Source organism: Salvia miltiorrhiza, chromosome 4, assembly GCF_028751815.1.
Source record: "Salvia miltiorrhiza cultivar Shanhuang (shh) chromosome 4, IMPLAD_Smil_shh, whole genome shotgun sequence".
Classification (NCBI taxonomy): domain Eukaryota; kingdom Viridiplantae; phylum Streptophyta; class Magnoliopsida; order Lamiales; family Lamiaceae; genus Salvia; species Salvia miltiorrhiza.
Window position 1 is genome coordinate 49,967,422 of NC_080390.1, and position 12,479 is coordinate 49,979,900.

Sequence of the window (12,479 nt, forward strand, 5' to 3'; positions counted from 1 at the left end):
TTACAGTCTTCCTCTTCTCCTTCGAACCTTCGCGAATACCGGACAGAAGCTCCTTTCGCTCGGTGTATCTCTCTCCTCGGCCAATCGGTATCCCGCGGCTTTTTAGGATCCGTTTACTTTGACATAAGATAAGAGAAAATATCTATTTTTGTTATTATTATTTTTTTGGGGAAAAGGTGCAGATAAGCCCTCTTAGGTGTAGCCCTTATAGCGTATACCTCCCAATTCTCACTGTGCGTGCAACTAAACCCCCAACTCAAGAAAAAGGATGCAAATACCCCCCTCGCCCTAACCTCCGTTTTCTCACCGTTAGTCAACATTATTTTTTTTTAATTTTTTGTGGGGCCCATCTTCTTCACCTTCTTGAACGGCCAAACCCCTGCCCTCAACCTCGCCGGCCACTGCAACCCCGACGCTGGCACCTGCACTGGCATCAACGACGACATCCGGACCTGCCAGTCCCTCGGCATCAAGGTGCTCCTCTCCCTCGGCGGCCAAATCGGCACCTACTCCCTCGCCTCAGCCGACGACCCAACCTTCGTCCGCATTTCCGAACTCCTCCACAATCCAGCCCTACAGCCCGGCCCCGACCTCGAAAAGGCCCTCTCCGAGGCGGAAATCAATCCAACTCCGGCTCTTTTACTCGGAATCTTCAAAAAATTTGATTCCAGTCCGAAACCCCTGTTCACTCCTCTTCAATTGGGCCCGGAAGCGGCCCGGTTACGGATTCTCCATCGATGTTTTCAATGCCATGGTTGATTCTCTCGGCAAAGCCCGAGAATTCGACTCAGCTTGGTGCGTTATACTTGATCAGATTGAAGGAGATCCCAACGAAAGACCTAATTTCGATACTTATGTTATCATGATTAGGAGATACGCACGCGCAGGTAATATTTCATTTGATTAAGGGATATAGTTTTGAACACTCGTAGTAATAATCCAGCTTTCTAGCTACAGGATTGTGCCTTCCAAGTGTTTGTGAAATTGATTTCAGTTCTATTTTTGTGTTTTGTATCTAATTGTGTCAAGCTCAGTTAGTGCGTGTGTGTGTTCGCGCCAGCTTTCTTGCTGTAGGATTCTGTCTGCCAGTGCAGGTGCCGGCGTCGGGGTTGCAGTGGCCGGCGAGGTTGATAGCAGGGTGAAGAAGATGGGCCCCACAGAAAATTAAAAAAAAATAATGTTGACTAACGGTGAGAAAACGGAGGTTCGGGCGAGGGGGGTATTTGCACCCTTTTTCTTGAGTTGGGGGGTTTAGTTGCACGCACAGTGAGAATGGAGAGGTATACGCGATAAGGGCTACACCTAGGAGGGCTTATATGCACCTTTTCCTTTTTTTTTTTTTTATCATTTTCATATGTTTACTACTCCGAATAGAGTGAAATATTTCTCGGGCACCTCCTTTTTCACTTATTTTATCCACAATGTTGGATAATACTATTATCTTTGAGTAATGGTGTGTAAATATTTTTCAACATTTTTTATCTTTTCTTATCTATTACTCCACAATGGTGTGTAATGGAGTATTTTCTAATGAAAATTTTACAATCAGAGTAATCGGTAGCTTTATTGGTTGCAAATTTACAATAGAATTCTATATTTATTAATTTGAATGAAACTTAAAATTAGTTTGTCAAACAAAGAAAGATAGATCTTTATATACTATAGAAATAACTTGAAGTAGACGAAGCCTTAGTAACTAGAATTTTCTATTATAATTTAGAAATGGGATTCTATGATCACATCACATGCCTCACTAATCCATAATCCATTATTTATATTTTTATAAATATACATAATTTTATATCTTCTTATTGGCGATAATTTTGATAATAAATTTGATAAGAGATTATACCAAACTCCTTGATCAAGCTACATGATTTAACCAAAACAAGTACTATATTAAAACATTTGGGAAGATGACAAGAGGCAAACATCAAAAACCTATGGTTTTAATGTCTTGTCCTTTTCATACATTACATTTGGCCATCATACCACAAAAACAGGTAGAATATATGAATAATTTTCCCTTTCTAACCTCAACTAGTATCTGGAAGAAGACATGACAATACGACATTCTCAATGGGAAAATGAAAATGCTAATTTAGGTTTCCCTTTTTATATCTCACACAACATTTTACTTTTATTTTGTTTGTTGTACTTTTTATTTACTAAAAAAAAATTAGAAATATAAATCTTTATATTTTCATTTGATCAATTTGGCATATTTTTTCCTGATTCGGGTAAGAAAAGATATCGGGATCGAGCTCTGGTTCGAGTTTTACCTTCGTTGTAGTCTTGTTTTTGGTGATAGTAGGTTCTGGGTGATGATGGTTAGTCTGAAACTCGGAGTCTCACTATTGCTTATGCTTCTTTTTGGTATGCTTACAGTTTTTTTTCCTTCCGATGAGGTTTTAATGATGCCTGCCCTTAGTCCGCTCTTTGTGCCTTTAAGGGTTCTTTCGTTCGATTTTTTCCTATTTTGAGTTTTGCAATAAAATTCTAATTTAATAATAGACCGTGTGAATTAAGTCGCAAAAGTACTTTGTTTTTGTTTGCATCAATATTAACTGGTTCCATATCTATGAACAAACGATTTTATCAAGAAAATCTTCTGTTTTACTATCAATATATCCATAGTTCCAAAAATTTAATGTAATTTTTTTGTAAGCTATAACAATTAAAAAATAGCGAGGGAGGAAGGCGTCTGTTTTGCACATTGTACATTTGAATTGATCAGGTTGAGTCTGTAGACTCTCCAAATTAAGAACCCAAAAACATTTCCACATTCTAGAATTTCCAAAAAAAAGACGCAAAATCTGGTGTGCGATCTATTATTTTTGTGTTATATTGCGTGTGTCACGCGTAAATAATGTTGTGTTACATAGTGTAATAAATTAATACAAATATATGCATGAATAATAGTGAAATCTGAAATATGAATCAACATAAATATTTCACCAAAAATCCAGCTGAAGAATTCGGCCACTAATTTATTAATATAGCTCCCCTAAATTAGGTAGAATATTGAACTAACAAAAATAATGGTAAAACAAAACTCACGTTCCCCTTTGGGGTATCTTCTTCATATTCATGTTCCATGCGTAATAAATTTTGGCCTTTTCCCTTAAAAAACAAAAACAAAAACAAAAGCGGCCATCACGAATAAACTAATTCGGCCGTAACAATCCTCCGAAGTCGAAAAGTACACAATTTGGCACTCTAAGAATGATATTTCTTTCGCTTTAATTTCTTACAAATTAGGCACACCAACTATGCCTCTAGAAGGATAATTCTTTGGCTTTTTTAGCAGTGATAACACGGCTTCAGATGTAGGTGTAGCTAATAAAATTATAAGTATATAAACAATATTGATATTGATTTGACCCTTTTTAGGGAATTGATTTTACCTGAACCCAACACATTGAAGTATTTTATATACACAAATCTTGTCTCGTAAAGCAAATCCATTACGTTTTTCATGATTTGGGCCTCCAAATAGCCCAACAAGGGACGGCCTTAAAAGAGAACGAAAAATTAGTAGAAACATCTAATATTAAACCCAAAAACTTACATTGATAAAGCGGCCGAAGGAGCACCATCGCACTTTAGCTAAAATTATATAGTATTTTAATTATATAGATAAAATTATGAAAACAATAGTGATGCAGGTAGAAGCGTGAAATATATTTGATACTGATAAATATACAAACTCCGTTGATAATGATTGTATACCGGAATACGTACAATAAGGGCTAATCCGTTGATTCACTCATGAATACCGGAAGAACATCGGGAGAAGGGAATAATCTCACCCTCTACATTTTAACTCTCAATTCGACTCCTATAAAACATAAATAAAGCTTCTATTTATAATAGAACCCTAAACATCTAAAAGGAAACAAAATAACTTGACCAACAAGACAAATTAATAATTAAAGATATAATATATTATACGATTCTATCTTCATCAAATAGTCATTGTGACAAAACAAAAAATCTTCTAATTTATTATTTTCGCCCGTTCAAAAAAATTATCCTATCTTTTTTTTTTGTGGAAATAATTTTATTAAATACACAATTAATTTTTTTTTCAAACCTATACCTCCCCTAAAATATATTCTCAGGGACGAAGGAAAGGGAGTACCTTTTTTTTTCTTTCTCAAATTAATAAATGAGTCATTATAGGTCCTATTACTATATGATAGAAATCCTGGTAGAATTAAATAGTGAATGGCAGAACAAATTAAAACGCTTATCGGCTAATTCCAAGCGCATCGTATAGTACGAAATTAAATAAGAAAAATGTGCGACATTCTCTCATACGTGTACGCGTTTTAGCTCATCTTATGTAACGCTTTATACTTATATATTCTCAGTATTAATTAGAAAACGACAATTAAGTTGGCACGAGGCCTGCATCTTCACATAAAAAACACATTGACAAGTCCGATATATTCATCGTCTTCATGCATATATATCGTCTTATAAAAAGGTCCCCACAAAAAAACTAAGTAAAGTTGAAACAAGAATTATAGAGAATTGAATTAAATGGCGAGTGTAGGTGCATTAAGGGCAATTCTGGCGCTGAGGATGTTGACACTGCTAACTCTAGCTGTTTCAGCTTTGCTTATGGGCCTCAACAATCGCACTACCGATTTCGTCAACATTAAGTTCACTGATCTCATTGCTTACAGGTAAACATGCAACATTTACATTATAATCTTATAAATTAGGTAATTAATCATGTTCAAAATATAAATTCCAAAATCTAAAATCATTATATAATACTAGCTCCTTGGTATAGGTATCAATCATCATCCTAGCTAGTGGTAAGTGATGAGTTAAGTTTCTCTAGCTATAAGAATTAAGACTCTCTCAACTTAATTAATCAAATTTGAGGTACAATCCGGTGCATCTGTCCTGATTGTGATTAATAAGATCTTACTTGGGAATTAATTAATTTTAATGAACTCTAATAATGATTAGTATGATCCTGATTGAAATTAATTAGAAAGGATGCACCATACATCCGAGTATAGAGAAGTTTTTGCTTGAAATTTTTGATATTTTTGTATGTAGCGCAGGTATGTGTTTGCTGTGGGCGCCGTAGGATTTTTGTACACGCTAATTCAACTCCCATTTGCAATATATAATGTCGTACACAATAAGAGGTTGATACGCAACGGTTGTCTCCCAGAATTCGACTACTTCGGAGATAAGGTTTAATTCCCAATCTTCTGTTGCAAAATAATATATAGTACTTCATATATATATATAACATCCCAAGAAAATAGGCCATGCAAATTTAAAAAATTATCTTGATTTATTTCCTTTCTTAGGTTGAGATATTATAAATGAGACAAATCAAAATAAAAATTGGGACGTTATTAATAGGACGGAGGAAGAAGTAATGTTCAATCATAATTGTTCTTATCACGGCAAATTGTTATATAAGTATGAGAAATAATTTGAATTTTATTTGAAAAATGAAGGTGATGGCGTTGTTATTGGCCAGTGGAGTAGGCGTGGGATTCGGAGTGACGTTCGAGTTTAAACGAGCTTTCGAATTTAGTAGTGAAGCGAAGAAATATCTAGACCGGGGGAATATTTCGACCGGGATTCTGCTAGCCGGAACCGTTTTCATGGCTCTCCTTCTGGCTTTCTCGTCGAGCCGTCGTTCACCCAACAAGGGACTTTTCAAATAACAAATTCAATCAATTAAAACATTTGTAGCACCTGAGTTTGCTCTTCATTCTTTACATGTGTTTTCTAGGCTACCCAGTAGGAAATACGAGGATCTAATTATTGAATAATTTAAATAGAGATATGTATCAATTTCTTGTATCATCACTGCAACTCAATAATAATTTCATCACAGTAGTGATGACGAAGAATTAACTAAAATATTTTTCTTCCGTCAAATGTCAATACTCTGTATCTCTATATTTGATTATATGTGTTTCTGAGTGTGTGCCACAGAACCAAGTCAATTATATTAGCTAGAGACACCTCTAAGTCGGCTGCTTGCATCACCCCAAAAAATTAAATTTTCACGGACGTAAATTCCCATCGCGGTAAATAGCTGATTTGTCTCGGTAAAATATATTACCAATAGATTAATTATCAATTAAAAGGGACTGTTGTGAGCCATCCATCGATATTGAACGGAACATGTCAAATACATGTCTGATTACCAAATCAAGTGAGACAACCCGAAAAATAATATATATTGAATTAAATAGGACGGAGGGAGTAGAAGAAGTGTTTAATTTGAGTGATAAAACATAATTGATAAAATAATCCAACTTGTCAAGTGTTCGATTTGGATGATTCGATCATGTGATAGATAACTTGATACACACTCTAATCATTCAATTGAATGATTATTTATCACTTTAAAATTGGATAAATTATGTAATCATCATCTAATTCTCTTAATTTTATCAATTATATCTCTCAAATTCATCAAACAAATGTTTCCAAAGAGTGAGTCATTTTAAAACCAAATCAGATTAATTTCATTATGTTTGTTTTTCTTTTTTTTTAAAAAAAAGGTTAACTAAAGACGGGTATCGAGACTCGAGGAATATTATTGTCATGTTGACTTTTTGAGGAATGAAACTATTTTGTGCAAGATTTTTAAATGTAAGGATTAAAACATACATAATGATTTTTGTTTTGAAATGATTTGTAAGCGCAAAGAGTCTCCAATTCGAAAATGCAGTAACAAACAAATTTATAGGCCAGGTTTGTGAGTGGATCCAACATGAGAATTTATTAGAAAAACTGTTTTTATATGTACAACTATGCAAGGGGTTCCACTTCCACCAGTAATTCCATGTAATGTGAATATTACTTATTTACGTTTCAAGACGTAAAACAGTTGAGATGAGTCGCGGAGGGACGCCTCCACCTCCTCCGAAGCTTCATCGGCTTTTGCTAAAGCCTTTGCGAACACTTTCTCCATCACAGATTCACCAAAGTGTCGCGTAAACATTCCTTCCAGACCAGCTCTCACGTGATTTATCATGGCACGTGCACTAACATTCGACCTCGAGTTCGTCAACTCACCTCTCTCCATGCTGAAACTCCCATTCTCCTTTATCACCTCCCTCACCTCCCCCACACGTGGGAAATATAAGGGCAAGTTGAACCCGTCGATTTCATCTTTACCCACAACTCCCTGCAATTAAATTAAATAATAATCTCATAATTAATTAAACACATATATATATGCAAATTAATTTCGGTCATCACCTCATTAGCTAGATCTAATACGCTGGATTCAATAAGATTAAACAGTGTAGCGTAACAACTGTGTGAGTGTGCGAGGCCGTCGCCAATTCCAGGTATGATGAGAAACATTAGCCCTCCTTTCACAATCTCCTCTGCTCTGGCGGTCAGAAAGGTTCTCATATCCCTCTCGAACTGATCCAAATACCCCTTCAGCACGTGCGGGGACGCGCCGGCGCCCGTGTAGTGGATTCGGCCCTCGTTGCTGTGGGTGACCTCCTCCGGCACCTTGGAAAGATAATGCACGGCAAAACAAGAATGCGCCAAAGTGATGCGCGCGCGGGAGAAAAGGCGGCCGTGGAACGATCCTGGCACTGCGGCGGCGTGGTATCGGCGGAGCGGTGGCGGTGGGAGGGAGGCCAACAGCTTGTTGAAGTCATTGGAGGCATGATCGTTGAAGAAAACCTCGAATTCGAGGCCACTTGTTTTTTTTTCTAGTGCCTCTATCATGTGCTGTGCCGTGAGGAATGTGTTTGGCCCCACGGCACACCCCAAATCTACGAGGCTAACTGCGCTCGACATATCTACCTCCAGTTTTTCAATGATTGCCTCCTCGATCATCGCCTTCACGGAACTCATACTTTCTTTCTGCATAGTCATCATCATCATCATAATTATACTTTTTTCAATCTATCTCGATTTCTACAAGTTTTCAAAAATACACAGTGAAAGTTTGATATCAAGTTCGGAGCCATCAGAAACGTGACATGATCACATGCCAGATTCCGGTTAAAATAGCTACAAGAGCTTCAAATCCAGCCGCCAAATTAATTTTTTCATTCATGCGCATGCGTTTCCGACACCAGAACCTTAATTGCTCCGATGATAGAATTGGAAGGAAAAAAAAAAGTGATGCTACTTTTATAACTTTCAAAGGCCGTGATAGAAAAATAAGCGAAAAGTACACTACATTTAATCTGTGGTAGCTGTGTTTCATTTGTAAGAATCTGACTGATTATAAGCGAAAAAAAGTGAGGGCAAACTGTTAAATAAATTAAATGAAGAATAATGATTACTATTTAAAAAGAAATGTGACCTGAAACTGGGAGTTTTGGGCGTAATTGAAAGCTCCGTCGCCACCGTTCACGGTCGGAAAAGACTTGGCCATCCCCTGTCTCCGGTTGAGTATATATTCTTCACCTGTAAAATAATTAATAGCTATCACAAACCTGCAGTCTACATATATACTATACTCTAGCTAGGAACGAAGGTTATTTAAAGACACTAGGTTCAATTTGGCTATTTAATTATGAGTTAATACATTACAATTCAAAGATTGAGAGCTAAAGAATTATGACAATAGATTCTCCAAACCACAGTTAATTAGTTTAGTTAACTTTTTTTTCTTTTTTTTGAGAACCAATTAGATTAGTTAACTTACTACGGGGTTTTACATTCTATGATTAATGGTTATATATGATTTATATATATAGGGTTAGGTTGAATGGAGAGAACACTAAATATTCAAAGAACAAAGAATATTGAACATGTCAGTAATTCCCCTTGAACGTTAAACGTTCGTAATAGTCATTTCGTTGAACATGGCGTTCAACGTATAGGGGTCGAATCCCATAACCCCAAAAATTCAATGTTTATTCACGTCCATGTTCAACGAAATAACTCTTTTAACGTTCAAAGGAAATTACTTACATGTTTAATGTTCTTTGTTCTTTGAATATTTAGTGTTCTCTATTGAACTCTTCCTTATATATGTATATATAGTGTATTGATCGAGACATGAATCCTTATGTTCAAACATTAGCTGCATTAATTTAGCTCGCTGTGATTATAGTAACCATGCATGAGTTATTTTAAATTGGTGGTCTTTGGCAGCCATTTTCGTTCACCTAATCAGAAAATGAAAGGCCAAAGGACGATAGCAAAAGTCAAAAGATACTCTAATCGTAGTTAGTTCAGCAAATTTCCTGTTCAATATTGATGAATGATGACAGATATATACCTGGTGTAATGGGGTTTTCAATGACATTTATTTATTTTGAGTTGTTAGGTTGGTTGAAATAAGATAATTTAAAAAATCAGTACCCTGCTAGCACAAAAGTAATTAAGTAATTCCTAATGGTGGCTCCGTAGTCTCGAGTTGGATGGTTTAAATAGGCCAAAGCATACCTCTTCCCTCCCTTTCCTAACAATGAAATTAAACAGACTTGCTTCGATTACTTGCAAGTCTACTTGAAAGACAAAACAAGAAAGTGAAGCGTGACTAAGTTATAATCGCAAATAATATAGAAATTGTTTGAAGATAATTCATGATAAGTTAACGTAGAAATTGGGGTGATAATTTTCCAACATAGGACCAAGTCATAATCGCAAACAATATAGTATATAGAAACTGTTTGAAGATAATTCAATTTGCCGTAAACATTGCGTCAAAAATCAAGGGTTAATAGTGTTTTATGTCCCGAACTTTTAGCATTTTCTATAAAATATCCCGAACTTTCATTTTCTCCTAAAAAGTCCCGAACTTTCAACTTTTTCCATAAAATGTCCCGCTATACAAAATTCGGTAATGGAAATATGATAAAATCCCGAACTTTCAATATTTTTCACCAATGGTGGTTCCTAATATGATTTAAAAAATCAATACCCTACTCCCTTCATCCTATTGATAATGATTTATTACTGTTTGACATGATTATTTAAGAAGAAGAGTGGTTAAATAGAAGTAAATCAAGGTAGAGCCACAACTTTTTTGTGAGAAAATGTGGTTTCATTTTCTGAAAGAGGCCATTATCAATGAAATAGGCGAAAAAGAAAAGTACACGGATGAGTAATAAATATTATGTTTATATTTTTTTTTACTTTTATCAAATAAAATAACATTGGTTATGCGTACAATGTATATTGTACGCTCTTTGTGCTAGTCATCCATAATTAGTGGACCAACACAAAAAATTGATTACTCATTTTGATGATAACACAACTATATATGTTTGAGGGTACCCGAAATTAAGTTATAGAGGACGCACATTAAATTCTGAGTCAAAAACCCTAAGTAATTTTCTAAAACTCCACCGACGATGAAAGCTAGCAACATATGCATCACTCAACTCCAACAAAGAAACATATATAACTTTATAAACTAGTAATAATAATTAACTAATGATTACAACTTAATTATTGGACAACATAGGAGATGACCTATCTTTCACAAACACACAAGAGTGCTTATGAGAACACTAAGTAAACAAGACTCAAAACCGTAAACCTCCACTTGAGTCTTGATTCACCGGAGAGATTTTAAATACTATATTACCATGCAGTTGACAAGGAATATTAATTTATATGAACAGGTATTAAAGGAAGGAAAGATAATCTGGCTAAACTAATCCACACATTAGAGAATGCTCAAGGATCTTGAGGAAATATCTTATAAAAAGAACATTGGCTTTAATTTGCAAAAAGAAAGTTTCCAAACGCCATAATATGTCAACGCACGCCAAAAAAAATGTTCGAACATTATAACTTGAGTTAGTAATTAAACTTTTTCGCAGTTGTACTATAGCGAGTCGTAGTCAGAAATTGAAGCTACAATCTAACATTAAAAGATGGGCTTTCACCAAGTGAGATGTAACTTTTGTTTGATGGGCAGGGCAGGATCTGAGAAATGAACAACAGCTGAATCGATCCCCTTATTGATAGTGCAAGAAATTACCCTATTTACGCTTGAGCACAAGGAACAGTTGAGTAGCACTACTTTGATGATAGGTAGACTCCAATAAGTGCGACATTTCTTGAGCTTTTGCGGAAGCCTTGGCGAACATTCTGTCAACCACAGAATCTCCAAAGTGAGTGGTGAAGATCCCCTCCATTCCAGCTCTCATGTGCATTATCAGACTACCTACATCAATAGCTCCATCAACCTTTGACCTCGGATCTGTAAGCTCCATTCTCTCAATCATAAAACATCCATTCTTCTCTATCACTCTCCTCATCTCCCCTACTGTCGGAGCATAGATGGGCAAGTTGAAGCCGTCTATTTTAGCTTTATCAACAACTCCCTGTCACCATTACAACATAACCATCAATTTGAATCATTCACCAAATAAAGCAATTCTATATTAGTTTGTCATCACCTCATTAGCTAAGTCCATTAGGCTATGTCCAAGATAACTGAAGAGAACACCTGCAGGCTGGTCTGAGTGGGAGGCTCCATCAGGAGATGCAGGCACCACCAAAATGAGAAGACCTCCTCTCACAATCTCCTCTGCTCTCGCACTCATAAAAACTCCCAAATCCTTCTCATACTGATCCAAGTAGGCCCTCACCACGTCCTCGGATGCGCCTGTGTAGTGAATTCTGCCCTCGTTCGGCACCCCTTGAGGCTGCTTGGAAAGCCACTGGAGAGCGTAGGAGGAGTGCGCCAGGGTGATGGAGTTACGCGGGAAAAGGCGGCCGTGGAACGAGCCGGGCACCCCGGCTGCGTGGTACTGCCTGTCCGCTGGGAGGGAGGCGAAGAGCGTGTTGAAATCATTGGCCGAGTGGTCGTTGAAGAATACTTGGAATTCCAGCTTGTTTTTGGAACCCCACTTGGCTTCAACTGCTTCCATCAGATTTTGAACGGTGAAGAAAGTGTTTGGGCCAACCGAACACCCCAAATCTGCTATCGCCACTGTGCTCGACATTGATTCCGTGTCTAGTTTCTCAATCACTGCTTCTTGGATCATTTCCTTCACTGCATCGGACGCTAGTTTCTGCGGATTATCAGGAATCCTTAATTCATGCTACTCTACAGTTTTATTGTACGAGCGGAAATGAATGTGATTCAAATCTGTCATAAGTTACCTGATATTTGGAGTTTTTGGTGTAACTGTAAGCAGAATCTCCACCATTCATTGGAAAAGTTTCCTCCATTGCCTCCGTCTCTACTTTGAGAAATTCTAAAATGTATAATTATGGGTATTTGAATTTCCTTAATATGACTCATCAGTAGCAATGAAGTCAGAGTTGGGTGGCTTAGCTTTTCTTTTTTTCTTTTTGGATGGGATCTGGGATTATGGGTCAAATTCAGTATACTTGACTTTTTCATTTTTCCAAGGACACAAACACCTACATTTCACCCAGGACAAATAAGGAAAAAAATTTATTAAACCTCTTGAATTTTTATTTGTGAATTGAATTTCGGAACGTAGTAGATTACAAGTATTCAATTATTTCTCCAGTCTGAT

At 36.5% G+C, this 12,479-nt stretch overlaps 3 protein-coding genes across 3 annotated transcripts; 1 reads left to right on the forward strand and 2 right to left on the reverse strand.

Moving 5' to 3' along the window:
* The first annotated feature begins 4,394 nt into the window (after positions 1–4,394).
* LOC131020221 (CASP-like protein 4D1) lies at positions 4,395–5,915 on the forward strand. Its single transcript, XM_057948917.1, has 3 exons — positions 4,395–4,694; positions 5,085–5,220; positions 5,493–5,915. The coding sequence occupies exons 1-3, from the start codon at positions 4,549–4,551 to the stop codon at positions 5,703–5,705; spliced, it is 495 nt and encodes a 164-aa protein (XP_057804900.1). The 5' UTR covers positions 4,395–4,548; the 3' UTR covers positions 5,706–5,915.
* Positions 5,916–6,756: 841 nt separating this feature from the next.
* LOC131020220 (loganic acid O-methyltransferase-like) lies at positions 6,757–8,961 on the reverse strand. The gene is made up of 3 exons (XM_057948916.1): positions 8,330–8,961; positions 7,258–7,881; positions 6,757–7,183 (listed from the first exon to the last, which is right to left on the reverse strand). The coding sequence occupies exons 1-3, from the start codon at positions 8,399–8,401 to the stop codon at positions 6,857–6,859; spliced, it is 1,023 nt and encodes a 340-aa protein (XP_057804899.1). The 5' UTR covers positions 8,402–8,961; the 3' UTR covers positions 6,757–6,856.
* Positions 8,962–10,782: 1,821 nt separating this feature from the next.
* LOC131020222 (loganic acid O-methyltransferase-like) lies at positions 10,783–12,479 on the reverse strand. Its single transcript, XM_057948919.1, has 3 exons — positions 12,097–12,479; positions 11,388–12,005; positions 10,783–11,312 (listed from the first exon to the last, which is right to left on the reverse strand). Exons 1-3 carry the CDS (start codon positions 12,163–12,165, stop codon positions 10,968–10,970), a joined length of 1,032 nt encoding a protein of 343 aa, XP_057804902.1. The 5' UTR covers positions 12,166–12,479; the 3' UTR covers positions 10,783–10,967.